Raw genomic sequence first — 27,153 nt, 5'->3', positions numbered from 1 at the left:
AAATATTCGTTTTCTATTGATTGATTCTGCTGGGAGGATTACCATGTTTGGCAAAGGAAGCTACACTGCCGTATGTCTTAATGGCATTCACAGCTTCTTGACTGCTGTGGGTCGTGATTCATTTGTTGGCTAGGACATTTACTTTTGTCTATTTGTCTTATGAGATTCCAAGTGTTACCTAATTCTCATTTCAGTAGAATTGTAAGTCATCTTGTTTATCCACTATATGAGCAACTTTGCCTGCAGGTTCTCTTTTTAAAATAATTCTGATTTCAAAGAATAAAACTAGTCTTTCCTGTCCTGTCAGCAAAGGCGTTCTGTCAACAGTACTTAACTTCTACTCCACATAGGAATACTTTTCTTCAGGACTGATATCCTTTTATGTCCCATGAAACAGCAAAGACCCAGTTCAAGAAGGAAGTGAAGTGGCAGAACGCTTGCTTCGCTGTTTGAAAAATGTTAGAACCTTACCCAACACATACAGCAGTACTAAGGCAAAGTCAAGGTAGGCTAGGAAAAAACAACAGCCTTGTCTTTTGGAGTTTATGGATGCTGTCATTAAGATCTCCAGCTTCTTTAATCTTTTCCCTTGGCAAACTGTCAAACTTTTTTTTTTTTTTTTTTTTTTTTTGGCCACATGGCCAAGCCATTTCAAAGTTCCATAAACCAAAGCAAAGCAAAAGCAAACCATTACTAAGGCATTTTCCGTGATCATTTCTAAACCCGCACTTACTGCATTATTTCAGTCACAGATGGGAAAGTGCTGCGTAAGTACAGGCCCCTATCTCAGGTATGTATGGATGAAGGATCAGTAAGAAAGTGAACTGCTCTTTGCTCATTTTTCTGGTTGTTACAGAAATGAGTAGTACATTGAATTATGGTGTCATTTATTTTTATATCTGCACAAATTAGTCTAAGGATTACAGGTGTTGCTGAATAAATTTGGAAAGTAGCTTCCAAGTTGTTTCACAGGCTCAGTGTAATAGAGAAAAAATAGACCAATTAATGGAAGCGCTGGCTAAGTAAATATGAAGAAAAACCACTAACACTTCTTTAGTTTCATTTAAAATGTCCTTAGTTTTTTATTGCATGGCTTTGGAACAATAATAATAATAAAAAAAAAGCTTTTAAATATTTTCCTTTTGTTCATATGTTTAAAGGATCTTCACAAGGATTTTGTTCTCTAGGTTTTCATGCATTGCTATAATCATTCTTTGCAATAATGCTTGAATGGTGGTTGTTTTTTTCATTTTTCACTTAAAAAAAACCCACAACATATATATATATATCATGATTTTTGTTTGAAATTTCAATTATCTCAGGAGTTAAATACATTATTAACATCTAGACCTCGTTGGTCGCTAGAATAAAGATACAGACATCGAAAGGGGGATGCTAAATTCCAACCAAACATTGCCTTTGGAAAACAAAGTGTGTAGGTCAAAATTAACATTATCACTTCTCCCACCAACTCTTTTTCATACTAAAGTTTAAATAGAAAATCAAAACTAAATATATTTTCCTGGAAAATGTTATGTTTATTATTTTTTGGTAAAGCATAAACAAACCGTTTTTTTTTTTTTTTAAAGGCCTCCAAATCTATAAAGAATTTTCCAACCACTGCTACAACATTATAAACATTATTTTCCAGGCTTCTGAAAATGCATTCTCCCAATGCTTTCATGTTGCCGAAAAGTGTAAAGTTTAACGTACAGAAGATTGCAGCAAGGACTAGCCAATAAAATCTTTGTCACAAGTCTACTCACCATTTTAGGGCAACACTGAGGTCTAGAAATTTAACTGTATACCTGGCTGTTGTTCTACAAAGACCCAGTGAGTCAGAAGGGACCACATACGCATGCCTGCACATGGGATGCAGCATCATACAGGCCAGTGTGCTCTCAGACCAACAGCAAGATTTCACCACAAACAACATACGAATCAAGGATGTCTTCACAATCCCTTTCAGCTTTGGATGCTTTTTCTGTTGTATTTATTGATAGAATCCCTGCCAGTTAAATCATCCATTTTAGGAAAACAAAACAAAAGAAAAAAACCTTCCAGAATCCTTTACCACTGTTTCCTAAAATTCTGAGCACAGTAAGCGATTGTCAGACTCATATTTATAGAAAATGGTTTGGAAAACAAAGATGACAACCCTCAGCTGAGTTTGTCACATATTGCCTGAAGGCCCTGTATTATTCATCCCTGCTTGAACATGTGAACATTACTGCAGGAAGCTTACCACCCTGACATCAACTGCTACTTGTCCTCCAAAGGCAGACTGTTTGTAAGTAAGCAGTACATTCCTTTCCACACAGAACAAACAATGACAGAATACAAATCTGTTCAAAAGAGTATTCTTGTCTGAGATGGCTCAGCAGTGGATGAAAAGCAAACCAGAAAAATGAATACTACATGTATGTGCCAATAGTAAGTATTGTGGTTTGTTACTCCTGAGCTACCCTGTAACTGACAGAGTTAGAGGGGGGAAAGGCAGGTGAAATGAGTGCACAAATATAAAATACATGTGTTTCATTGAGCTTGGCTTATATTTGATTTTTTACTTGATTATACTACAAAAATATTAAGAAAAAATAAAGACCTTAAGTTGTAGTAATAGGTTAATGTAGGTTGATGAATCTCTAATCCATTTAACGAGGAAATTCTTCTGGCAGATCCAGAACTGCAATACTTGAAACCCAAGTACTTCCCCATTGTCAGCAGTCAAAGATGTTCCTAAGGGTACTACTCTGTTTGAAAATCAAACTTGGAAATTCATATGTTTTATTGGGTTGCTTAGGGACATGGTTTAGTGGGTGACATTGGTCACAGGGGGATGGTTGGACCAGATGATCTTGGAGGTCTCTTCCAACCTTAATGATTCTATTACTCTATCACTGGAAAATTTGCTAAATTGGCAGATATTTTTCACAAACCAGGGAAAAACTTCTCACTTGTCACTTTATGAAAGACGTATTACTCTAGGAAAGATATTACTCTAGAAAACCCACTCAGCCATTATGTCTTTACTATCAGTATTACATGTTTTGTAAATCCTTCATTTAGTGAACTGCTTTAATATTTATTCCTCATAGTAGGGCTTTATCCTAAAAATGAGAGATTCTATTTCAAAGCACTAACTTAATAATGCTGTTAAAAAGCTACACCTTTACTTCTTGTGTAAGGAATGATTCAATAAAGCTTTTTAAAAATTTCAAAGTCCCATGGTAATTCACATAGCTCATATGTGCAATTAAATCTTACTGAACTTGAGCCTAAACCTAATATGCCATCTCAGTGTATATAAGAGCAGTTCTGCGTAAGAAATTATCCACTGTAAAATATTAAGGAAACTACAAAGACTGTCTGGTCAATACTGAATACAGTTAATCAGTAAATTTTAATGTATAACTCAGTGATTGAATTAAAGACCAATAACTTAAAAAAATATTCACAACTTGTATAAAAGTATCTTTACTGGAAAACTTATGAAAAGGAAACTATACCATTTGAGGCAATTAAACAAATTACATTACTGACAAGAACTCAGTAAAATGTTTGCCAATCATTTTGCTTGTCCACAAGGTATTCAGTGAAAATATACAAAACAAGGTCACATTACACAAGCAACCATTTAAAAAAAGTCTATGTAAAAATAGCAATCATATTTCTAACTGCTTTTTCCCATCTGTTTTCCAAAATACAGATATGAGGACAAACATCACTTCGATCACTTTTCAGTCTCTTCCTCAGGTTCACTGTCTTCACTATCACTGTCTCTTCCAGGGTGTTCTGGCATTGTTCGATGTTCAGCCACTTCTGCCACTTTCAATTCTTCTTCCTTTATTTCTTCTACCTTATTTTCTTCTTTTGCATCTTCCTGCATGCCTTGCACTTCAACTTCTTCTTCAGTCTCTTGAGTTGGAGTCACTTCAGCTTCTTCAGTCATGGCAGGTGGGGGCAATAAACGCTGGATAATAGAAAAAGAAGTAATTTTCAGTTTTTACAACAAACAAATAAATCATTTTAGTATCTATTCCTACTTTAGCCTAAACTGTTTGTTCATTTTAGATTTAAGGATTTGCATTAGATTAAATAACAACAAAGCCTTAAAATTTCAAAGCCTTAAATAGGCTTCTAAAGCCTTTTACAAAGTGCCTATATAAATAAAATGTAGAGTCACCTTGGCTCACACATGGGTCTCTATTTTTTTTTTGGCATGAAAACCAGGTGTTAAAATCTCAGTACTTCCAACTCAAGGGTATCAAACATTTCATTATTCCAAAGAGACACACAAGTGACAGGACCACAGTAAAGCCCTATTTGGAGCAACAACCACATTCCCACCAAAACCTCATCTATCAATCATTTTAAACTCCAAGATAAGCTGGACTCCTTTTTAAGCCTGCCTTTAACAACTTATTCCAGTAACTCAGTAATTTCTCCTCAAAACATCTTATAAAGTGTTATGTGGACATTATTTATGCAAGTTTCATCCACAGCTCTAAAAGTAGAACAATTAAAGTTCAAGTAACAGGTAAAGAAATACTTAAATATTTTTCACATACTACTTATGTAAAAGTATTTTAGTGTGTTCAAAGTGCTTTGCTCACAACCAAGAATGTGGTTTGCAGGTACAAAACATTACAAGCAGCAGCTGTAAGCACGTTACAGACCTGGGGCAAACAAACAAAGAATACAGTGAGCTGAAAACTATGATGAATGCTATTCAACTCAAAGCTGTATAGAAAATCTCATACTTCTTGCAGCTTGATATTATTTAATGACATGATAGATACTTCCTTGAATACTGTGAAGCATTTCAATGAAATGAAAATTTGATAAATCTCCTGTGGGTGATTGGTTATGTTTTGCTTAAAGGCAATTTAGCTTCTCACGTACAATTAAGCGTTTAATTATTGCAAAGTCTTATCTTCAGTTAGATGACATTAATACTACAAATTTCTGACAAGCATGGACCAATCTATGCAGCAATTATGACTACCAGCAAATAAGTTGGTTTTTTTCTACATACTTTAAAGTTACGCTGTTCCCCATAATCCATTTGTTCACAGAAAAAAGAATGTCTAAAAATCAGAGATCCTTTAATTACAAAAATATGCATCCTCAACACATGAGACTTCTGTAATGAAGTTAGATTCATACTGTGCTTTGTGACTAGTACTGTGAGGGCCAAAGGAAAAGAATACAAAAAGAATACAAAAATAATAGAAAAACACCATGTTGTATTAGAAAGGGTAAAAAACAAAAAAAAAGCTTTATGTCTACAATTTTTTTTAACTTAACTTTTTGGCTACTGCTGCAAGAAGAGCGTGATTCATTTCCACAGTAGGAAACCAGTTTTTTTTGTTTTTTGTTTTGTTTTTTTTTTTTAAAAAAAACTAATTTTAGCTAGCAATGTAAGATTAGGATGCTAAAAGAAATAGCTGGTATTAGCAGAAGGTTCAGGTGCATATTCAATTAGAGAATCAAGCAAACCCATCTTTTGGTAAAATTCGGTTGCTACCATCTGCTTTTCAGGACATTCATACACTTCTGAGTGTAACCAATTGCACAGTCCACTGTGTCCTCATTAAATGCAATATGCAATACACAGCTACAAGAAACAATTTTACTGGTATCATTCTTCTTCTTTACTCCCTTTCTTTACTACAGACAGGTAATTCAAGCATTTCCCCGAAACAGCAAGAAAGCACCCAGCCTACTTGGCAAAGACTTGTTCTAGGTAGCAAAGTACTTAAATTTGACTGAAACTATATTGCCCAGAAGAAAAAAAAAATAATCCATGATTCATTGAGAAAAAGAAATTGAGGAAAATAAATGTTCCATCTGTAAGTATGACATTAAGCTGAGAGAGCATTTTAGGTTCTGATCTCTACTTGTTACGCAGTTCTGATATTAGATTAAACAGTCATTGGAAGAAGGAAGGAAGAGGTGACAGAAAAACACCCCTGCATTAATGAACAGAACCTAGATCTCAGAGACAAGCACCCTATTCAGGAATGGAGAGTCATGCTCACACTCTTTCCACAGTCAGCTAGAAGAAAGTGAGTAGTGTTCCTTTTACATCAATTTCTTCTGCCTTTGGAAATTCTTCAGAAGAGCAAAAATCAACAAGGAAGCTATACAGAGTACCATGTAAGAATAGGTTATAACTAATATAACCGTAAAATACCAAGGTATTAAATGTAAGGTGTTGCAGTTCAGGGATAACAAAGACTTCTCTCTCTGTTTACTGTCAACTATCCCTAAGCATCTACAGATCCAAGTGTGTTGACTAAAGGCAGCTCTCTGTATAGCATTTAAACTGTTTTAAAGCTCTGCTCATGTACATGATAAGGAGTCAAGGTGTTTCTAATGTTTTCTGCTCCAGGGATTATGCAGTGACAAAATTAGGAACAAAAGTGAGAAAGGATCTACCCCCCACTTCTAAGACCATACTACTTAGCTTGGTGCTGAACTAGTCCTGATGAAAAGTTCCACTAGACACTGCAGCTGCTAACCAGCCTGGATAATACTGCCAGCTAACTTGGTTAAAATGGTTTGAAGACATGACCTAGTCTCTCTATACACAGCAGCCATGTCATGAAAATATCTATTACAAAGCATTATCACACCATGCAGCAGTGCTGTAACGTTACTAGCTGCACTTACCTGAAGCATAATGCACAAGTTTACCTCAAGTAAGTATCAAACAGACTAGATATTCAGTATTAATAAGGAATTTTGCGGCCCAGACAGAATTATTTTAAGCACTCAGCACTAGTTATGGCTATTTTGGGGGCCTTAAATTGGGGCCTAAGTTAGTAAAAGATGCAAATCCTGCTACTGCAAGATGTTAGAGACATCAATATTCTCACTCTCAGCCATAAAACCTTCTTGAATTCTAAACATAACAGCATTCTAAACATAACAGCAACAATCTCAAACCTCAACAGTATCCCTAGTTACTTACTGAAATTTATGTTATTTTAGGTATGCACCTTCCAATGGTAAGAAGGCCCTTACCTGTTGGTAGTGGCGTGTACTCTGTATCATGTGCATATACATGTTGTACACAAAGTTAGCCATCTGAGGCATGTTCTTAATAACATGTATTTGGTGAGATGGTCGTTCTCCGTTCTAAAGAGGAAAAAAGTAGAAATTCAGCAAGCAAAGCAACACAGCCGTTATCCAAAAAGTTGTTATACTGTTTTAGGAAATGTAAACCCAGTAAATGAAAAAATGCTTTTTAAAGAAAGAAATAGCTAAATTCTTTTTGAATGGTAGGAAATGTGGGAATTGCATTTTGAGTGACTGGATTAACCATGACACTGCAGCCCAACAAAGAAATTTCATTTCAGAAGGACAGGCTGGGTTCCAATACTTAATCCATGAAGTACACTTAGGACTCCAGTTATTTAACTCAAGGCATAAATAGTTTCAGCTCACATTAGCCTACTTGTCTGCCAGAAACCACCTCATCCTTGCCTACACTCACACTCTCTCTGACCACGTACACTTGTACACTCATTCTTTGTTGCAGAATAGACCAGTTTCAACAGAAAGACTCCCTCCCAAACATGTCATCAGTATTTAAGACCAGGTAAAGATTTCTAATTGAGTTTTGGATTCATGCAGGTACCCTCCTCAAAGCTTCAGACAGCAAAGCAGACATGTTCCTCCAGTTCTTATTTGGTTGTTTAGCATCCTACTCATTGAGTGTCCTGTACTTAAACACTTAATGTTTTACTAAAGTTCTAGTACAACATTACAATTTTTTTGTATTTATATACCTTGCCCAGCAACAATTTTAATTGCTATCCTGAATTACTCAGTCAAATGCAATTTTACCAATATTAATGAAAAGCAATTAGCTTTGTGTTTTTTTTTTTTTTTTTTTGAGAAGTGACATTTATTTGTTTTGTAACAAGACTAAAATTACATAACACTGGAAAACCCTACATACTTATCCAAAAATAAAAATGCAGAATTACTTTCACAGGCAGAACTTCGGAAAAAAAAAAAGCAGGTATGACTGATAAATTAGTTTTGTGGAATAATCAATTAAGAACAGCTGGTATCGTGATAAAAGTTAACTCCAGGGACATAACTATCCAAGGAGCATTGATTTAACAGTGAAGACACTGCATTCTCGTCTCTTATAGCTCACTTAAAGGCAGGCAACAAGTACACCCCATTGCAGACAGCAAAATTCACAGTAGCTGTTCCTACCTGTCTTGCTGCTGGAAAACATTCTGTGGGAATTATATGGAGGTGAAGTGGTCTAGCTGTGAGCTGGCTGAATGCTGGAGTTAGCTCAAAACAGTTCTGAAACAGAGATACTCTTGCAAAGATATAAAGGCCAAGCCTGGCTCTTGACATGGCAACAACTAATCGTCGGACATCCCTTCAAAAAAACAAATAAATTAGTCATGTTCTTTCTCACTGACGATACAATTCCAACAAAAGTAACAAGAAGTATGCAGAAGTCTTAACAACAGTAACTATAAAGGCATATGCTAAAATACTATTTTGTTTTCAATTTTTCTTCCTACTATAGTTTCAATAACAAACAAAATCCTAGAACGTTTACATAAAAGAGAGCTCACTACATTGTTAATGATATGAAACTCACCCTTTAGCTCTAAAGTCCAGAAAAACAGTTACGTTTTATAGTTCAGTTTTACATTGGGAATAAGTCACAACTGCCTGTCTGTATCCCTGAATGAGAAGATACGCATTCCATAACTCATCTCGCTGCTGCTGAGTAAGTCTTCCCCCACCCAACCCCAAAACGGAAGAGCAAACATTTTAAACGGCACATGACGACACAACTTCGGCAGCAAACAGTTCTGATACAAAACAAAACGCTCACTTATGGAAAATAATCTATAAGAAATTTTAAGCCTGCATTTATTCAACAAGCATTAATTGCATTCCTATTAATCTACTTAAGGTGAAACCAAATTCTGCCCACCTGCAGCAGTATACACTTCTTATTGTGTAAGAGCCATTACTAAAGGATAAAGTGGATGTAAAAAGGGAAGCAGACAGTTGTAAAAAGGAACTGGGTCTGAATTTTATTCAACATACAGTACTAAACTTCATTTCTACCGTATACTGAAAAAGTTGAACATTTTTGCATAATGTTTTCACATCAGAAATATGTTTGTAATATGTGCACCTTAACGTCCCTACAAGAGTATTTTCTTACATACCTAAGGTGGCCTACAGCTTTGGTACGCACTAGTGACAGGAGGATATAATCATTTTGTTGGCCTTGAAATCTGTCCACAGTTGTTACCTAAACAATCAAAAAACAAACTAAATAGGTTAATCTTTGCCATTTCGATTACAATGTGATATCCAAATTTTAACATCAACTTCCTATTCAGACTGTATTAAATAAGAAAGGAAATGAGAATGTTTTAATTCTGTTTTAGTTGACCTTTAACAAAAGATCATCGAATTCCTCTTTCTGGGAGATGTGAGAGCAACAGTACACTGAGTCACTTTTTTATTCAATTAGGACAGCTAACTGTGGAGTACTAATAAAAAAAAGCTTGTGGAAAGCTACCAGTGTATAGAATTTTAACCTGCAGACACCAGAATTTTGTCAGTATTATTTATTTGTAAATATTATTTGTTCCTAAGATTCTTCATCATGCATTTTATCAAATTGCCATTTCTACTCTGGGTGGATATTTCTTATTTATTTATTTAAAAGGCAGACAAAATAAATGACAAAGAATAATATTCTGTCCTGCGTAGTCAGTGGCCTATCAAACTTCACTGATTTTGCAATTTCTTTGTATGACTAATTACAAAACAGGCAAAAAGAGTAGTGAAATTCCGCAGAATGCAAGTTAATAAGTATGTACTGTGACTCCATTCAATCAGATTGAACAGATTCAATCATGTCATGTCATGTTATAAACACAATAATCATGAACAAACAGAACCACTCTAATGAGTGATATATTCTGAAAGTCACCTTGTTTGGCCGTCCGATCAGGGGATTATTTCCACAACGCTGGTTAATGACATCACGGATCAGGTGTTTCTGTCCATTGTATGTTGTCAGGATGCTTATCTTGTCTGCAGGGTAACCGAGCAGGCACATATACATGAATAGTGCCACAACATACTCTGCTTCACCAAGATTCTTAAGTTCAAAAGGAAGGAAAAAGAAGATATTCATTTTGTAAGGTTGTAAAGAACAACTGTCTATTTAGAGAAAAATCTCAGTGCTGAAACATTTACAGATCTGTTGATTTCACTTCATAAAAGTCATTTTGAAGAAATAAAAGAATCACAAGTAAGTTTAATAATTGTGATCCCTCTTCAGTCGCAAAACTGCTGAAAATCTGTCAACATTATTGTTAGGCAACAGATTTAGACTTTCCAGTATCAATTGAGGAGTACTCAGTTTTATTTCAATTAAATTCTAAATATTTAGTACTCCTCAAATGTATTAAAATGTTTAAAAGAAGTTAAGTGTGCTATATATGGAGTGGTAATTCATGTCGAGAAAATGGTTGATATTAATAAAGAAGGGGGAGATTTGGGAGTGTGACCATGGGGGTCAGAAAGCCCCGTGGTTGATAAGATTAGACTCTTAACGAAGAGGCCATCAGGAATATAAAAGAGTTTTGAGGGAACAAAGAAGGGTGATTCAGGAGACTCCATGCAGTCTTGGGTTGTTTGTTCTCCAGCCATTAAGGCATGGAAGTTTCTGGGTGTTTGCCATTGCTGTTATTTGCAAAGTTGTTTGACCAATGAAAAGTTGTTTTTGAAAAGGACTGCTGTGGGGAGAAGGTTATAAGAGGGGAGCCTGTCCTCAAGATAAAATTAAGGCAACACGATATAATAAAGTTATGTCATCAATAGAGAAGCAAAAAGAAGGAATGAAAAGGAACAGGCTAGCAGAATGGAGACCAGAACGGGAAGAGGCACATTGATTGCCTCATGAAGATAGGCTCGGCCAAACTCAGCAAACCGCTCGGAGAAGCTCATACAGAAAGTTGCTGGAAATGGGCGCACTGGAGCTGGAGAGAAGCTCAAGCTGAGAGAAACAGACCTGTGCACACAACTGCCTCTCGCTGGTAAGCGGTTGCGCATTATGGGGAATCATACGTCCTTAGAAACAAGGACTGTCCTGGTAACCTTACAGCTTATTCTCCTTATTAACAATCAGACAGTTTATGATCCTGAAACATGGGACGAAACTGAGGTCAAGGTGTGGGACTCTGCAACTAAAAACGACAAGGTTGCAATGGGATTGCTCAGCACCTGGCGAGCAGTCTCTGAGGCCTTAAAGAGCCCTGTGGGACCACAGTCAGAAACATGTGGTTTGCCAGACAGTGAGGGAGCTGCGGGCTCCTTTACTGATCCGACCGCTAGGCCATGGGCCCCTCTGCTGCTACAGCCATCGAAGGCTTTTGCTGTTATGCCCCCTGCTGACCTGGACGTGCCTTTTGACCCAGGCCATATTGTCCTTGAAAAGGAGATGGATATGCTTTTCTTCGATCTGGGAAGAACGGGATACATAAGGCCTGAAGGCCGAGTTGCTTGACAACTTAAAGCAAGATATATTGTTCAAAAGGAATGGAAAATGGGGACTGTTAAGTCATGGAACTTAAAGGATTGTTTGTTATCTTTTCTGATTCTATGTATGTATAGGCATACTCGGGTTTAGTATGTAAAAGCAATATTCTGTATATTTAGAATGTTTGATCTTCGTGTGTGCGTGTTGGTGCAGTGTAGACTCCCCACACACCCAGCGCTGATTACTTGCCTTTTATAAATATTACTAAATTCAGATTGAGTTGATACTTCATTTATAACAAGTGTTAATATTTAAATTATATTCAAAGACAAAAATATTTACATATTTGCACCTTATGCATTTATACACTTGACAGCCCAAAAGAACCTCCACTTTAATGTATTTCTACAGAACTCAAGAAGTGTTAATACAACTTTTTTCTTCTACTTAATATACCAAAAACACACCTCTTATTTAGAACTGTGGAATTATAATTCCATGTTAATAGCATTAATGCTATTAAAGCATTAATAGTTGATAGTCTACAGATATCAGTATTTACATGTAAGGGGTTTAAAACAGAAACAAACAAAAAAAAGAGGCAAACAAACAAAATCTGTGTAGCAACAGTTTAACAAGTTTTTAAACAAGCAAGCAAAAAAAAAATGCAGTGAATCGCTCTCCAGTATGCTCAGAAAAAGAGCTCATTGAACTAGAATAATGAAACTCCTGTCAACAATTAATTAGACAGACAGACACCTGGATTATCAAATCCAGTTATTTCTATTTCAGGCCACATCTATTCAATCTCAAAGTATCTAATGTTAAAGTATATTTCCTAACTTTTCTAAGTAATAATAATAATAATAATAATAATAATAATAATAAAAAAGACAGTTGTCCCAGAGCATCACTCCTTTGGCTCTAGGAGCTTTTGTCCAATTTTCAGAGTTAACTTATTCATAGCCTGTTTACATCCATTTTCTGTGAGCAAAAATATCTTTCAAGTTAAAACGTTATTCTCAATTGTGGAATTTTATTCTTCTTATATTTATACAAGGATCTTATGGCCACTTAGCATGTGTTTGACCAGGCTGGACATGTCAGCCTCATTTATTTTTTCTTATTATTAAGGGGGTTCTGCTTTACAGCAGACAGCTTTTTACTACTTATATGCTACAGTGTTATTGCTTAAACTCCAACACCAAAAACTCTCCCCTCCATACAACCATCACCCCAAGCTAGAAATGATAAGCAGTGGACTCTGGCTCACACCTTTGTTTCATTCAGTAACAGCATGCTAGTTCGTATTTAAAAAAATAAATAAATAAAATAAAAAGCAAGAGGAACCCAAGCATACCCTATGAATACCTTGCAAAAAAACAGATTAACATTCTCAATGATCTCTGTAAGCAAAAAAAAAAATGAACATGCATATTACTAGCTTAAACTATATTGAACTATATTGTTTGCATTCCATAACATTAAACAAGATAAAAGGTGTTAGTTCTCTATTTGTATTAAATTCATTAACTTGCACACAAATCCAGCTTCTAATTTTTTGGAAAACCCAAATAGATCATTTAAGTGCCAGAATGTTCCCATCTTTGTTTTTAAAACAAAATTGTAGTGAAGAAGAATAAGAGAACTGAAAATGTAAGCATCTCATTACAAGTGTCAAAGGATTTCCTATTTTAAACAAATAGATAAAGGCTGTTGTTGCTGGCTTAATTTGAAAATTTAGTCAAGAAATTTCAAGGCTAAGCTTTTCTTTTGCAATTCACTTCACCTTCAATGTCTCTCTGCTTCTTATGCATACTTGTAGTACCGTTTTTTTCTTTTATGAATGGGCTCTTTTGCATTCTTATATACAGATCAAATTAAAACACTGCCACAGAGCAAATGTTGATCCTTCATACAGAGAAATGCTTGTGCTTATTTTGTTATCATGACAGTACAGCAGCCTTTAATTTGCCACAGGCCAAAACATTGTTTCATAATGAATTATGCACCAAATCTCTGCCCCAACCCAGTAACTTTGAGAAAATGGATACAGCAAGCAGTCATTCACTTTGAGCAAAAAAGCACAACATAGCACATTATCACCCTTTTCAGCATTCAAAACTTATTACGAGGAGAAAAAAATATCATTCATATGCATAGCTGTGTTATCTGAGAACATAAACATCAGTTTACAGTATTGTTAAAGTCTTCACTGAAGATTTAATAAGCCATATCCAGATTAAATACACTATCCACTATTTCTCTTACCTGATAGAAATAAGGATTGGGTTCAGACTCTCCCACACCATTGAAGTCTTCTACATTTATAAGCTGGAAGTCATACAAAAACCCAGCGTTGGCTGTTCTAAACTCTGGCATAAGTTGGACATGAGGCAGATTACCCAGATTCTTATAGCGCCAGTTGTAGAGGTTACATAAACTGTCCAAAACCACACAGATAAAAATAATTAAAGGTGAATTCTTGAACTTAGTACTTTTTTTTTTTTTTTTCCATTTTGTCTGGTTCTTTCACAGAAAACTGTAGACTTTACTTCTTTCTAGAAAGCATACAAATCTGGCTAATTCTTTACATCCTCATCACAAATGGTTGTAACCTGAAGTGAATTCCCCCTTCTCCCGCTCTATGGCATCTTATACTAAAGAACTATACATAATTATATATGTATATACATATATACATAACTATATACTAACTATATATAACTATACAGAACTATACATATGGCATCTTATACATAGAGAACTGCTGGCAGAAACTGAAAGAACCACAGTATATTTTGCAAACTGAGAACACAAAACAAACATTCTAATAGCAAAGTTTTCAGAAAGGGTTTTGGCAGATCTGTTCAAATGCTGCAGCTAACAGAAATTTCCTGTGGTAACTGAACATTGTCATGGATAGCCTTAATTTATCTGTGGATTCCCAAAAAGGCAATGTGATTTACCTCTTTAGGAAGAATTTGGATATTAGATCCTGGTATTTAAGCTATTAATGAAGAAGCTAGAGGCAAGGAAGGGAAACTAAATTGCTAGATTACACACATGAGCAATTCAGTTGCTTAACTACTACCTTCTTTTAAATATTTTTTCCTGCAGTGAAACACTACTGTATAGAGAATTACTCTGTGACCTCTCAAGACTGAATTCTTTCCTGCCACTAACCAAGGTTATGAGGTCATAACCTTGAATGCTTAATTCCTTCATTTCACTTTCATCTTCCATAAATGTGGAAGAAGGTGGATGGAGATCATTACTCACTGTTATTTCAGATTAAATTGGGGAAAAGCCTGACATGCTCCCCATTTCTGCTTTGTTTTGAAGTCAGAACAAGTCATCAATGCAAAGCAGTAGGCTAAAATCATAATAAATTTGGACAGCCATGATCTTGCAGAAAAATCTCATGCCACCCAGTGATGTGATGCAGTTGTGACAAACTCACACCATGAGCTTAGAAGGACATTTTATTTAGAACTAAACTATCAGTCTGAAACAGGACGGAAGCCTAAAAAAAAGAAAAGTCTCTAACAGTTTGATCACCATCTTCTCCCCACAAGATAAGCTGTACATTGAGAGGTAAACTGGCAAGTGGTCCCTCACATTTAAGAATTTTGATTTGTCCCCTTAATGTTGAGCCAATATGCAAACATTTTTTGCCTGAAGGATCTGAATATACTCTGTATGTGGTTGGAGATAGAACTGATAACTTAGCTACAGGGCCGGTTTGACAAATAACAGTTTTAAGCCTGATCTAAGTAAGTATTGATGAAAAGTGTACTGTAACTACACAGACTGGCCAGCTTGTAACACAAGAGGTCTGCCTGCAAAACACAAAGAAGCATCTCATTCACAGAAGCATACATGCATGTCTGGCAGAAACTCAGTACAGTAGTGTCTCAGCCATAAGCCTGCTCTGCCTGATCAGCTCTCCATTGAAGGGTACAAATTTCGCAAAGAAATCTAGAAGGCATTTTAACATTACAAAATTTAAGAAATATTAATGCTTCTTTACAAGGAAGAAAGGAGTAAGGGCAAATGGATTTTCTGTATTATTTGTTGTAAAGACTCTTACTGCAAAATGAATTTTATTTTCTTATTTTGTGCGTTGCCATGTATTAACTGAAAAGCAAAGGGAAGCTGACAAAAATCTATACAATTCTCAATCTTCCCTGATACTTTCAGGGAGAGTAATATAACCAAAATGCCGCAATCAGAAATGCAGAACAATATCCTAACCAGGTGAAGTAACAGATACTTCATGGGGAAGTTACCTATGAGCACAGAAGTAGAAAGGTATGGAAATAATACTTGATCAAGAAACTTTCTTCACTTTGCAAACATTCTGCTGTTGCCTCTGAGATGTTGTAAAATAGTAGATGGCAAAATAAGCTTCATTTATCATCACACTGAAGCATAATTTGCATTTTTATATCATAATGTAAATAACTGTTGTCCATATGGCTAGAAAATAATATTCTAAAAGCCAACGTTTGTTAAATGAAAAATAAGTTCTTCAAATTGTTCATTCTACTTTATACCTAAAAAAAAGACTAGGATTTAAGACAAAGCACGTTTATATATATATATGCATACATATGATTTATATGGAATCATTTTCTCTTCTTTGGCTTTATTTTTCCTTATTAATAAGATGCCACAAATATGAATAAATTTGATATCTAAATTGTCATATTGAAAATGTCAGTTAAATAGATAAAAAAAATAAAAGTTCTCTCTTACTATGAGGAATAAGTATCTATCTATGCACAAAAAGGCATTATGTTCTTGGGAGGACAACCTGTCTGACTATCAGGCAGAGCTGAAGCTCATTTGAAATCCCGTAATAAAAGCATCTTTTTGCAGACCTTATGAGGAACAGCAAACATTTATTTAGCCTTGAATATATTAATTCAGAAAAGGAATCTTAAAAAAAAAAAAAAAGCTAACTTTCTGGGGGGAGGAAAGAGACTTAACATTCCTTCAAATATCATTTTCACTGAAATACTCAGAATACTACTATATAAAATAAAGCCAATCTTACTGCATTTCAGCAAAGTAAAACCTGCCTTCTAGTCTAAGCTAGTCTAGTCTAACCTGAAACAAATGGAACAAAATATAAATCGCAGTTTTGCAAACTCCTGTCTTGATAATCTAAAGTTTCCAATACTATACATGCGTTTTTCCACTTGACCTGGTATTAGCTACACATGCCATTTTCTTTAGCTTACCTTGCTCTTGCTCTTCCTTGTGCATCCAAATCAACAGTCGGTACTCCAACACGAACAAACCGTGTGAAGAGGGACTGCTCCATGTTGGAGTATTTTTGAAAAGCCATGTTCTTAATGACTGGTGGCAACTGGTGATGGTCACCAATCATAATCCACCGCTTCAAACGACTGAATCCATCCTGAGGGTTCTAGAATTAATTACATAATTGTAAGTATTACAATATAATCAAGGCACTCAATTACAACACGTTAATAGTCAAATTAGTTGTCTAAACCCTAAATTTTATTCTTAAGCTACACTGAACTGCAATCATTTTAAAGACAACTATTAACTTCTTTCTAATCTCTATGTTGCCTGCCTTTCAAGTGTTTTTGTGGTTCATATGCTTCTCCTGTTTACCTCTAGAATTCTCACTTTTTCTCTTCCATGACCAAGATGTGTCACCATGGCTCTTGGACTGAAAGCCCTTCAGTATGTTATGCATAGCTGTTTCCAGTTCCCCATCGTCCTCTGTGTACCTACGTTAAGTACCGAGAAAGTTCATGAAGGACTATTTTAACAGAGGGATGTAAAAGGAACAGATGTGTGGGTAACATTACCCTGGAATCAGAATCCTGAAGATTTCTGACTGCCAGTTTTTACAGTTCTGACCCTGTTATTATAAACAGTCCTCTGATATTTCCCTGTCCCCATGGGAGAACTATTCAAGACAGAGCCTGAAGCTCCTTTTCTTGCCACTTGAAGAACTCTGAAGCCCTCTCTGATCAGGGAGCAAGGAGGGAAACTGCACTCTGGACTGTCCACCTCATCAAGCCTGAAGATTCCTTAAGAAAGGAAGAAGATGAAAAATATTTTCAATAGCTGGGAAAAACACTATTTCCTTTTCTCCAAAAAAGGTTATTGATTTGGAGAAGTCCAAGTATACTACATTCTGCTCTTATCATCAGTTTTAATCTCAGACAGCAGAGAGCTCTCTGATTTTTTTTTAAAAAACCTTCTTGCTCTGAATTACAAGTGCAAGAAATCAAGTACTACTACTTTGTAAGCCTATTTTTTTTTTAAACAACCAAAAAAAACAAACATAAACAAACCAGTCTCAATTTTCAGTGACAATTTGAATGGCTCCTCAAAGAATGATCATGGGATATCCCACAGAATGTAGCTTTATCATTAAAAAAAAAAAAAAAAAAAAAAAAAAGGTTTGCCTTCATTACAGAAGTCTTCAGCTTCTGCATTGCTTATATATGCAGAAGCCCTTATATATGCAGTCAAGGCCCTTTCCCTTCACTAACCTGATGCATCATGTTATTCAGTATTCATTCAAATAGTTAAAAAACACTACATGATGATTATTTCACTAAATGGAATAATCTCATTATAAATGAAAACTGTGGAAAGAGCCATGCAGGAATTATTCATTACGCAGCACTACAGTAGCATTAAATTCAAGACTGCCAAAAGGCAAAAACAACATTCTGGAGTATAACATTTGTCTTTAAACAGAGATTTAAATAACCTAAGCTTCTACAGACCAGCTTGCATGAGAAGCCACCCAAACTACAACTTATGCTTACATACTGTTATGACACAGAGATATCTAACTAAGCAGAAATCTCCTTATATTTCAGGTTTCCCTAATTTCACTGCTGTTCTAGAGACTACAATGAGGGCTCATCAAGTCCACAGGACATAAAGAAACCAAGTCCATTCCACTTTATTATTTTAATTGCTGAACTAATAAGTGAAAGAGAGCAGAACTGTTCCTGTTTTATGACTTGCAAAAAGCTTCAAGTTTGATTGCTCTCCATACACCCCCCAAAAGACAGAAATATGTGCTCCTCTTCAGAGTTCAGGCCATATTTGGGGTTTAGATGGTAAAATAGCTAGTTGCCTCCCTGCTCTGAATTATCAAAACTCGGTCATCTTTACCAAATCAAAAAGGTGAAGAAGAACCACATTAATGGCCCCAAAACAGAAGAAATCTGCAGTAAGACTGAACACAGGACTTGGACTTTAATAGCAGTATCTTGGATACACACATTCTTTTGTGCACTAGGCCCATACGGAGTTGCTTTCCTGCACCTGTATTTGAACTTCTATTGTTAAGGAGCAAAGCGAAAAATTATAAATCTAACCAATATTTCATGGAGTTTCTGTCATGCCTTTTTCAACTGACATTAAGTTTCCTTTGGAATGAAAGTCTGAGCTTGGATGTGGTTTTCTGGAGGAATTTAAATCATTGTTTTTCAATAAAAATATTTGCTCCAAGCAAAACATCTAAAACGGAAACTTACTTCTAGAAAATGAACAGTCTCTGTATTTTTTTTAGAAAGCCACAACACTAAGAATCAAACAAATAGCACACACTGTTTTAAGTTTCACCAGCTTCCCACACATCATCTTCTGATTTGCAGCTAAAGAGTTTGCAGAGTTCCTGAGGGAGCCCACACTTCCCTTCCAATGGTGAATTTTTATCTTACATTAATCTGAGATTACAGAGATAACTTGAAAGGGGTTGAAATTGTCATTTAAGCTACTGGTGTATAAGAAGCACTGTTTGTTTACTTAGGAAGGCCTACAGCTCTTAAAAGTAGGTGGTGATGCAGCTCAAGCTCAGGATGCCAAAACCAACCCCAGAGCTGAGCCAACAATCTTCCCCAGAGGCACAACAAATTTAAAGACAGGCTGATCTTAGAAGGATAAGAGTAAATGTTTTTAGGGAAAGATATGCAACTGTAACAGTGTTAGCCCTCTACTACATCAATCCCTTACATTACAAGGGTAGGAGACACATTTCTTTGCATACAGAGCTACTGTTTTCTAAAGACTGTCCTATAAACATACCACATGTCACACTAGCTTCAGTTTCCTTCCTTCCTTCCTTGCATTAACGGCACCCTTCCAACTGCAAGACTTCTATTCAACCATATCACATACACATTCCTTTTATAGCTACCAATTATTGGTTTGCCAAACAGCATAAGCAGCAGTTGATACCAAACTAAGCATTTACCAACTTAGCTAAATAAAAGGTGCAAAATTATTGGCCTGAAGCAGTAACTTTTTGTTGTTTGCTGTTTTTGTTTTTTTTTCTCTCCTTGTGGTGTTATCATCATTAACATCACTTAGAATGTCTCCTCTTTACTTGGCTACAGTTTTCCTCAAAGTTGTAGATACTTGGTATCCACTTTATCTCTGTTATTTTTGACTGAAACTGAACAAGCAACACTGGCAGTCAGGATGACAGAGAGCACTTATGATCCTGGGAAACAAAGTTAGAGCAGTTATTTCATAAAAACTGTTAAAAAATATTATTTATTAAAACTAGCAATGATTTAGCAATATGTATTAAATGAGAAAGAATACAAGTAAGAAAGTGACAAAGCTAGTTCACTTAAATATCTTCATGCTTCCAAAGTGAAACCCTGATAGTACTACTATTTAGTCACAGGTATGTAAGACAAACAACTAATGAAGAATAACATGAGAATTCTTACTGTCTGCTCAATGGGAAATACAAGTTCTATGTTACTTTCTGCACATGATACTTTCCTTTCAATATTTGGTATTGTTCAAGAACACAGACTTTCAATTACCATTTCTTTGTACCATGTTTTATAATTTAGGTCTGACCTGCAACAGGAGAGGTATAAAGGTCTCTATCTCCAGAATCTGTGCAGACTCCTCCATTAAGATGTTGTCATACTGAGAAAATAAAAATAGAGATGCCTATCAGCCAAGTAATACAAGTCAATGTTGTTATTCAACCTACCAAAAACAAGCATCAATTGCTTATTTAGGAAATTAAAGTTTTTTTCATTAGTAGGACAATTACAGCAACGTCTTCCTTTATAGGCAAAATATCAGTACTACTAAGTCAGTGCCAGTGGGTGAAATTCTACTACATCAATGGCAAATCCATCTGTACCAATAAGGCTTTACATCTAGAAAAAAAAAAAAAAAAAAATCAATGACTGAACTACAGGATATGCTTCCCATATGCCATAATCCATCCCTGATGGAAAAGCATTCTACAGTGGAGCAAACTAATTTGGAATTCTTGTAGTGAATTAGAAAAGGTGCCCTTTTGTGATCCAATGGAGTCCATTATAGAAGAAAAATACAAAAGAATTATTGGTGGTAATGTTTTTTTTTCCACATCTGTCGTAAATGAATACTTAGGGTTAACACTGCAGAGTGAAAATAGCACTGCATTATAGCTATTTTTCTCAAACTGATCGTTTTTTAGGTAAGCAAAGTTACAATAGACATGTTTTTCCCCAATTCATCCTTTATTTTATCACCCAATCATATCACTGCAGTTCATCTCATATGGCAAAGCTAACTTATTTTTATGCGCATACACTATTAAGCATTTCAATATATGTAATTTAAAAGCAATCTCATCTTTTACTTACAGAACCAGAAGTTAAAATTCTCTTCTCTAAAATTACAATTAAAAACAGAGGTAAAAATATGCAACTCAAAATAATCTAGATGCAAAGAATTAAGAGAGATAAAGGTCTAAATGAAGCAGGGGGAATGACTAAAAGAAGAAAAAAAAGTGTAGTATCACTAATGTCATTACTTTGAAACCTAATTCAACTAGGTCGTGTCGTTTCAGAGCAGCGTGGGTACAAGTCATAGCAATGATTTTTGCTTCTTTCACCAACAGATATTTGGATCTATCCAGGCCACTGCGGAGAAGTTCAAATGCTCTGAATTCCTGTTGTAGAAAAAAGAAATTTTGAAGAACAGAATTAAAAAATAAATAAAAATACTGCTTATGAAACATATTCACTGAAACTATCTATCTGTCCACATTTTTAGTAAAATTAAGCAAGAAAATTATGAATATGTACTGTTAACAATTCCATCTTGGATTTTTATTTATTCATTTGTATCCTAAACCTGGAGACAACAGGATTTCAAAACATAAGCTTGTTAAAGTATATCCAAGAATTCTGCAACCTGTGTGCATATAAAAATTCTCAGACCATTATTCAGTTGACTCTCAGGAGCCCTCCCCTAAACAATTTTGCTTTACTGGTTCTTCATATTTTCATTCTGTCCTCCACTCCCCTCCCTTTTTTAAACAGCATCATAACATCACATCTAATATTAGAAAGGCCAATACAGGTAATATGATGAAAAGATACCCTGATAACCCTTACCTTAGAGCTTTTAAAAGCCTCTCAAGCAATTTTGGGAAAAAAAAAGTAAGATAAACCATTTATGTTACACTTTTAGGTTATCTGACTAAAGGCAAATCACTGTAAATACAAAGACCCTGTAAGGATCAAGGGAACAGTGAGTGATAAGTGCACCAACTTTAGTAACATAATCAGTGAAAAAGAAGCACATAAAATGTGTGCTTCTCAGGCTTAAAATAAAACAGATTAGACCCTTGTCTCTATTGTGATGGACACCTGAATTACTCAAAGAGGGAAGTTCTCACCTGAATGCCGTCCTGCAATCTAAAGAAGGTGCCTAAAGGCATATATTGCTTTTAGGATTTAGGGCAAACTGTATTTCGGAACTGCGTAAACTTTCTTTAGGATTAAGCAGATTCATTTACCTTTCACAGTTACACATCACTTACCTCAAGCTGAGTGAATATTTTCTTAATATGTCTAAAACAGCCTTCAGCAATCTCCATATCTTCTTCATAGGATTTGCCTTTGAAAATTGGTTGAGGAGCATTTGCAAAATACTGGTGAAAAGGAAAGAAACTGGACACGTCTGTAACATTTGGCAATTTTCCACCTTTAACTTTCACTTTGCTGATATATTCCTCCCAACGGGACATTACCTACAGTAAACAAAAGTGTCATGCAGATGTGTTTTTAATGTAGTGAAGTCATTGGACAGTTATCATCTTGCACACTTACTAAATAAAATAACTGCTTTTAATCACAAAACCAAGATGTCTACATTAGCATTTGATCTTGTATCAGGAGGACATTTTCAAAGCTGTGGTGCAGTGTGTTGATGTTGGCTGGATGCCAGACCTACACCCAATAACTCTATCACTGAACCTCCTCACTAGGATGAGGGAAGAAAATACGATAGAAAAGCTTGCAGCTCAAGATAAAGACAGGGAGATTACTTACCAGTAAGCCAGAGGCAAAACAGACTTGACTTGGAAAATTAATTTAACTTAATGTCAATTAAAAATGGAGTAGGACACTGAGAAACAAAGACAAAACTAAAAGCACTTTCTCTTTGCACCCTCCCCTCCTTTCCAAGCTCAACTTCACACTCTTATTCCTGACCCTTCAACCTCCTTTTCACCCTTCCTGAAGAGCTGTTCCAGCATGGGTTCTTCCCCTAGGGTGCAGTTCTTCAGAAAACAACTTCTGGCCAGGAGCCTGCTCCAGCATGGGTTCTCCTAAAGAAAGGGTACCGCCTGTTGTGGCATGGACCTTCACAGAGTGCAGTGTGAGTATGTGTTCTTTTGTGGCCCTTTAGAGACTGCCAGAGGACAGCCTGCTCGACCATAGTCCTCTCCATAGACTGCAGGAATTCTCTGGCACCTGGAGCACCTCGTCCCCTCCTGCACTGACCGTGGTGCTTGCAGGGTTGTTTCTCTATCTCCTATGCCCCTCCCTGTCTCCCCAGCCATCAGTCCTCTTTCACAGCTGGAGCGATGTGAGATGTTTTTTCATCCTTTTTTAAACATGTTTTCACAGAGGCAACACCAGCATCACTGAATGGCTCAGCTTTGGCCGACAGTGGGTTTGTTTCGGAGCCAGCTGGAACTGGCTCTGTTTAACCTAGGGGCAGCCCCTGGCTACTTTTCATAGAGGTCACCCCAGCAGCCTCCACCTTCTGATATTAAAATCTTGCCACATAAGCCTAATGCACAAGCAAACTTCCTGATCATCTCTACTTAAAATACTTTGATTTAAATGCCAAACTGGATTCCTTCAGGAGGAAATTAAACCAGAAAATGTGCTTTAGTAGTGCTCCTAGCAGTCTCCAACACTTAAATGAATGTTTAATAATGTTTAGGAACACACTACAGCTATCCCAAATTAACTTTTCTAAAAATACCTGTAGTGTGGGGATTTGGTCCTAAGTACCATTCCCCAAGTCTGCTTAAGCCATATTACTTGCTAACGTGGACACGGTCAGTGACAGGTACACGGAGGGGAATGAAGGATAAACAATATACATAAGATCACTGTTCTGTACACTATGCATCTTATTTTAACCATAAAAGCTTTCTAGAAGGAACATTAAGTAGCTGATCTACTGTTTGTCTAAAATACAAAGCATCCCACAGATTTTCTTATTTGAAGGAGAAACTCCAGGTTAGAAAATTTGCCAGTAGTCATGAAGGGCAGGAATGCTAGCCTGATGACTCACAAACTAAGAGGCAAGATTTAAAACAATAGCAATACAAATAAGTAATGTTATAATTATGGCTTTAGCTATTATTGTATTTTGAACCACCAAAGAAAATGCTGTGTGGTTTTGTTCTTTTAAGACTCAATCCTGAAAAATTCACTGTAATTTTTATAGTGTGTTTCCAGAGACTACATTGAGGTCATGTAGTCTCTGTAAAGCTATTTTAGTCCTTACTTGGTATAAGAAAAAGTGGCCAGCTGTTTCACAAGTGTAAGAAACATCTCCTGGGACTCCAAGACTCTCTTGCAATCGCCCAACCTCTCGTAGAAGTTCAAGTCTTCGAGCCAGAACATAATTAACTCTTCCATACCTACAAAATGAATTAAGGTTAACATATTTTGTATTTCAATTTATTTAATCCCAAGTGGTTTATTTAAGTATCACAATGCGATATCACACCTACTAGCAGCTTGCAAAACACAAACGTTTGCTACCTGCTGACTATTTCTATCTTGATAAGCCCTAATAATTTACAAAGTCATGTAAGAACTATTACTGTAAAAGAAGCTTTTTTATCCTATCACATCATTAAAAGTTTCATAAATATTAGTAAAAATATTCTCATAACATGAAAGCATTACTTCCTATGTGCTGTTTAGGAACCATTAGACATTATACAAGCATATGTAAGTTACAGAAGTCTATGGACCATCCATCATAACTGGAACCGATAACCCAAGTTTCTATGCAAGTCTATCTTCCTTTGGTGATATACAAAATGCCTTGCAATAATGCTTTGACCACTGTAACAGACAAGTCTGCATCCACACATAGGAAGTCCTGTACTCAGAGCTGTCCATTGAAAACCTTTTATGGCTGATTAGTTTGTAATTTACTCCTTCCAGTCTGCTTTTTCTTATCTAATTCATTCCCAGCTTTTTTCCTCCCCTTTAAAAATAATTAAAGTAATAATTAAAAAAAAATCACTGTATCACATTTATTACATCTTCATTTTAAGATAACAAATATGAAAACTGTTGGAATTACAAATGAGGGAAACAGGGCACTTTCTTTTAAAAATGCAGATTAGTTAGAACCTCAAATATGAATAAAGGCTAAATTTTGAGTTCCTATAAAACTTACTATTCATAAAAGCAACTTTCTGCACATAAAAAAAAAGACAATCCCTGGGACGTCAATGGGTTCTATTGTCTTATTTACAAAAGTTAGAAAAGCTAAACCTAGTGATTTTAATTTACTAAGACACAACTGACAATCACATTGTCAGCAACTGGAAAAAACAAGTTTCTCAGGAACTAGGACAGTTAAGATCATCGCAATGTTATTTTTTTTTCCTTGAGCAAAACCAATCCATCATTATTACAAGTGACTGCAACCATTTTTTTCCACACTTCCCAATGTCCTCTTATTTCTCACAGTTCAAGTCATACGCCCACCCTCTTTTATATATTCATTCTTTGCTACAAAAGTTTTCTTTAGCTGTGATTCCCTTTGTTTCTTAAGTGACAGTACCAGTTTAAACAGCTCCTCTGTTTAAACATTTTATGCTGGCAAAACTCACTATTTTGCTGTGTCTACTGCGGGTGCAAAATAGGACAAGAAGCTTGCAAGCAGAAGTTCTTTTAAGTGGTACTGTGCCTTCTAAAGCAGCCTAACACAGAAAACATGAATTCCAAAGCAACTTAAAAAACAGTAAAATAAATACAGAGGCATATAGGAAATAAACTTCGTGTCTGGAATTACTCTGGAAATTAATGAAAATAGACAAAACAGAACATCTCAGAAAAAACTCCTTTATAATGATGAACACTATAGTTCAAGGAATATTACTAAGTCTTAGACATTACTAAATATCTACTCTGACATCATTTCACTAAGTTCTTGGTTATCAAATTTCTGGGAAAGAAATTATATCAAATGATTCATATTAAAAAAAAATCCCAAAGTATTTCTTTTGCAAAATGAAACTCAAAGATGTATATGTGAATAACTTCTAGTGACTATATATAATTTTTACTACAACTTCTAGAAGTCAAGGTATTGCTATAATAATACATCACAGTCCAGTTATTTCCAGTGCATGACCCCTATACCCTCACTTGCATTTATGAATGTGTGTAATCCTATTGACGTCAATTGGACTAACATGTAATATAAAACATACAAGTGTTTACCAGAACAGGTTCTCAAGTCTTTGTACTTGATAGCTTGACTTATGAATGTATTTTGCAAAATGTATTACTTAACAATGAAACAAGCAATTTTGTTATTAATCAATATTCTTAAGAAGTAGAAGCACCAAGTTTTACTTCACAGTTACACATACACAACATTCAGTACACCAGCAGAGATGCTATCATATTTGCACAAAAATTTAACTTTATCATTCAGATTTCTCCCACAAAATAGGTCAATTTTATAAAGCACGTGTGTACATATAATATAGTGAACTACTTTTACTCAAGCAGATGAATTTGTGAACAAGCAATTGCCTGATTTTGTCATTTGGCTACTGAATGAAAATCAAAATTACTTAACCCTACATTGAAAACCAGCGTACTCTACATAACTGCAATTCAATGGTATGAGAAAGGTAAAACTTGCCAAGCATAGCCCCTTGCTCAATGACAAGGGAGGTAGAATGGATTCAACATGCAGGTCTCAGCTACAATACTTATACAAGCTATCATTAGCACCTCCTTTCTCACCTGCTGAAATCTTTCTCCGTCTCTAATTCCTCTTCTCCATGACCCAGACGCAGGAGGTGGCGTTCATCAATGTCTAGAGCCATGATTTTTTCAAACAGCTGGTTCAAGGCCTAAAGATTGACAAGAGCAGGAGAAAAGGTAGCTTTTAGAAACCCTTGCAGTGAAAACCAAAGAATTACTTGTAAAACAGTCAGCAAATAATGCCTATTTTGGTATAACAAAAGCCAAAGCATACATGAAGTCAATACTGAAGCTAGATTGTGTTAA

The 27,153-nt window shown here is 35.6% G+C and overlaps 1 protein-coding gene across 2 annotated transcripts in view; it reads right to left on the bottom strand.

Moving 5' to 3' along the window:
• Window positions 1-3,461: 3,461 nt before the first annotated feature.
• The window catches only part of AQR (aquarius intron-binding spliceosomal factor), a 57,661-nt gene continuing 33,969 nt past the window's right edge, over window positions 3,462-27,153 (bottom strand). For both annotated transcript variants that reach the window (XM_068684359.1, XM_068684360.1), the window contains exons 24-35: window positions 26,887-26,996; window positions 24,392-24,527; window positions 22,407-22,616; window positions 21,393-21,530; window positions 20,438-20,509; window positions 16,804-16,991; window positions 13,826-13,997; window positions 10,001-10,171; window positions 9,225-9,310; window positions 8,239-8,413; window positions 7,033-7,146; window positions 3,462-3,973 (exon numbers count right to left, since the gene is read on the bottom strand). In XM_068684359.1, coding sequence (XP_068540460.1) covers window positions 3,734-3,973; window positions 7,033-7,146; window positions 8,239-8,413; window positions 9,225-9,310; window positions 10,001-10,171; window positions 13,826-13,997; window positions 16,804-16,991; window positions 20,438-20,509; window positions 21,393-21,530; window positions 22,407-22,616; window positions 24,392-24,527; window positions 26,887-26,996 — 1,812 coding nt within the window. In that variant the 3' untranslated portion in view covers window positions 3,462-3,733. The remainder of the gene's footprint in view (window positions 3,974-7,032; window positions 7,147-8,238; window positions 8,414-9,224; window positions 9,311-10,000; window positions 10,172-13,825; window positions 13,998-16,803; window positions 16,992-20,437; window positions 20,510-21,392; window positions 21,531-22,406; window positions 22,617-24,391; window positions 24,528-26,886; window positions 26,997-27,153) is intronic.

Source organism: Anas acuta, chromosome 5 (genome assembly GCF_963932015.1).
Source record: "Anas acuta chromosome 5, bAnaAcu1.1, whole genome shotgun sequence".
In the NCBI taxonomy this organism is placed as follows: Eukaryota; Metazoa; Chordata; class Aves; order Anseriformes; family Anatidae; genus Anas; species Anas acuta.
This window is presented reverse-complemented; position numbering and strand designations above follow the sequence as displayed.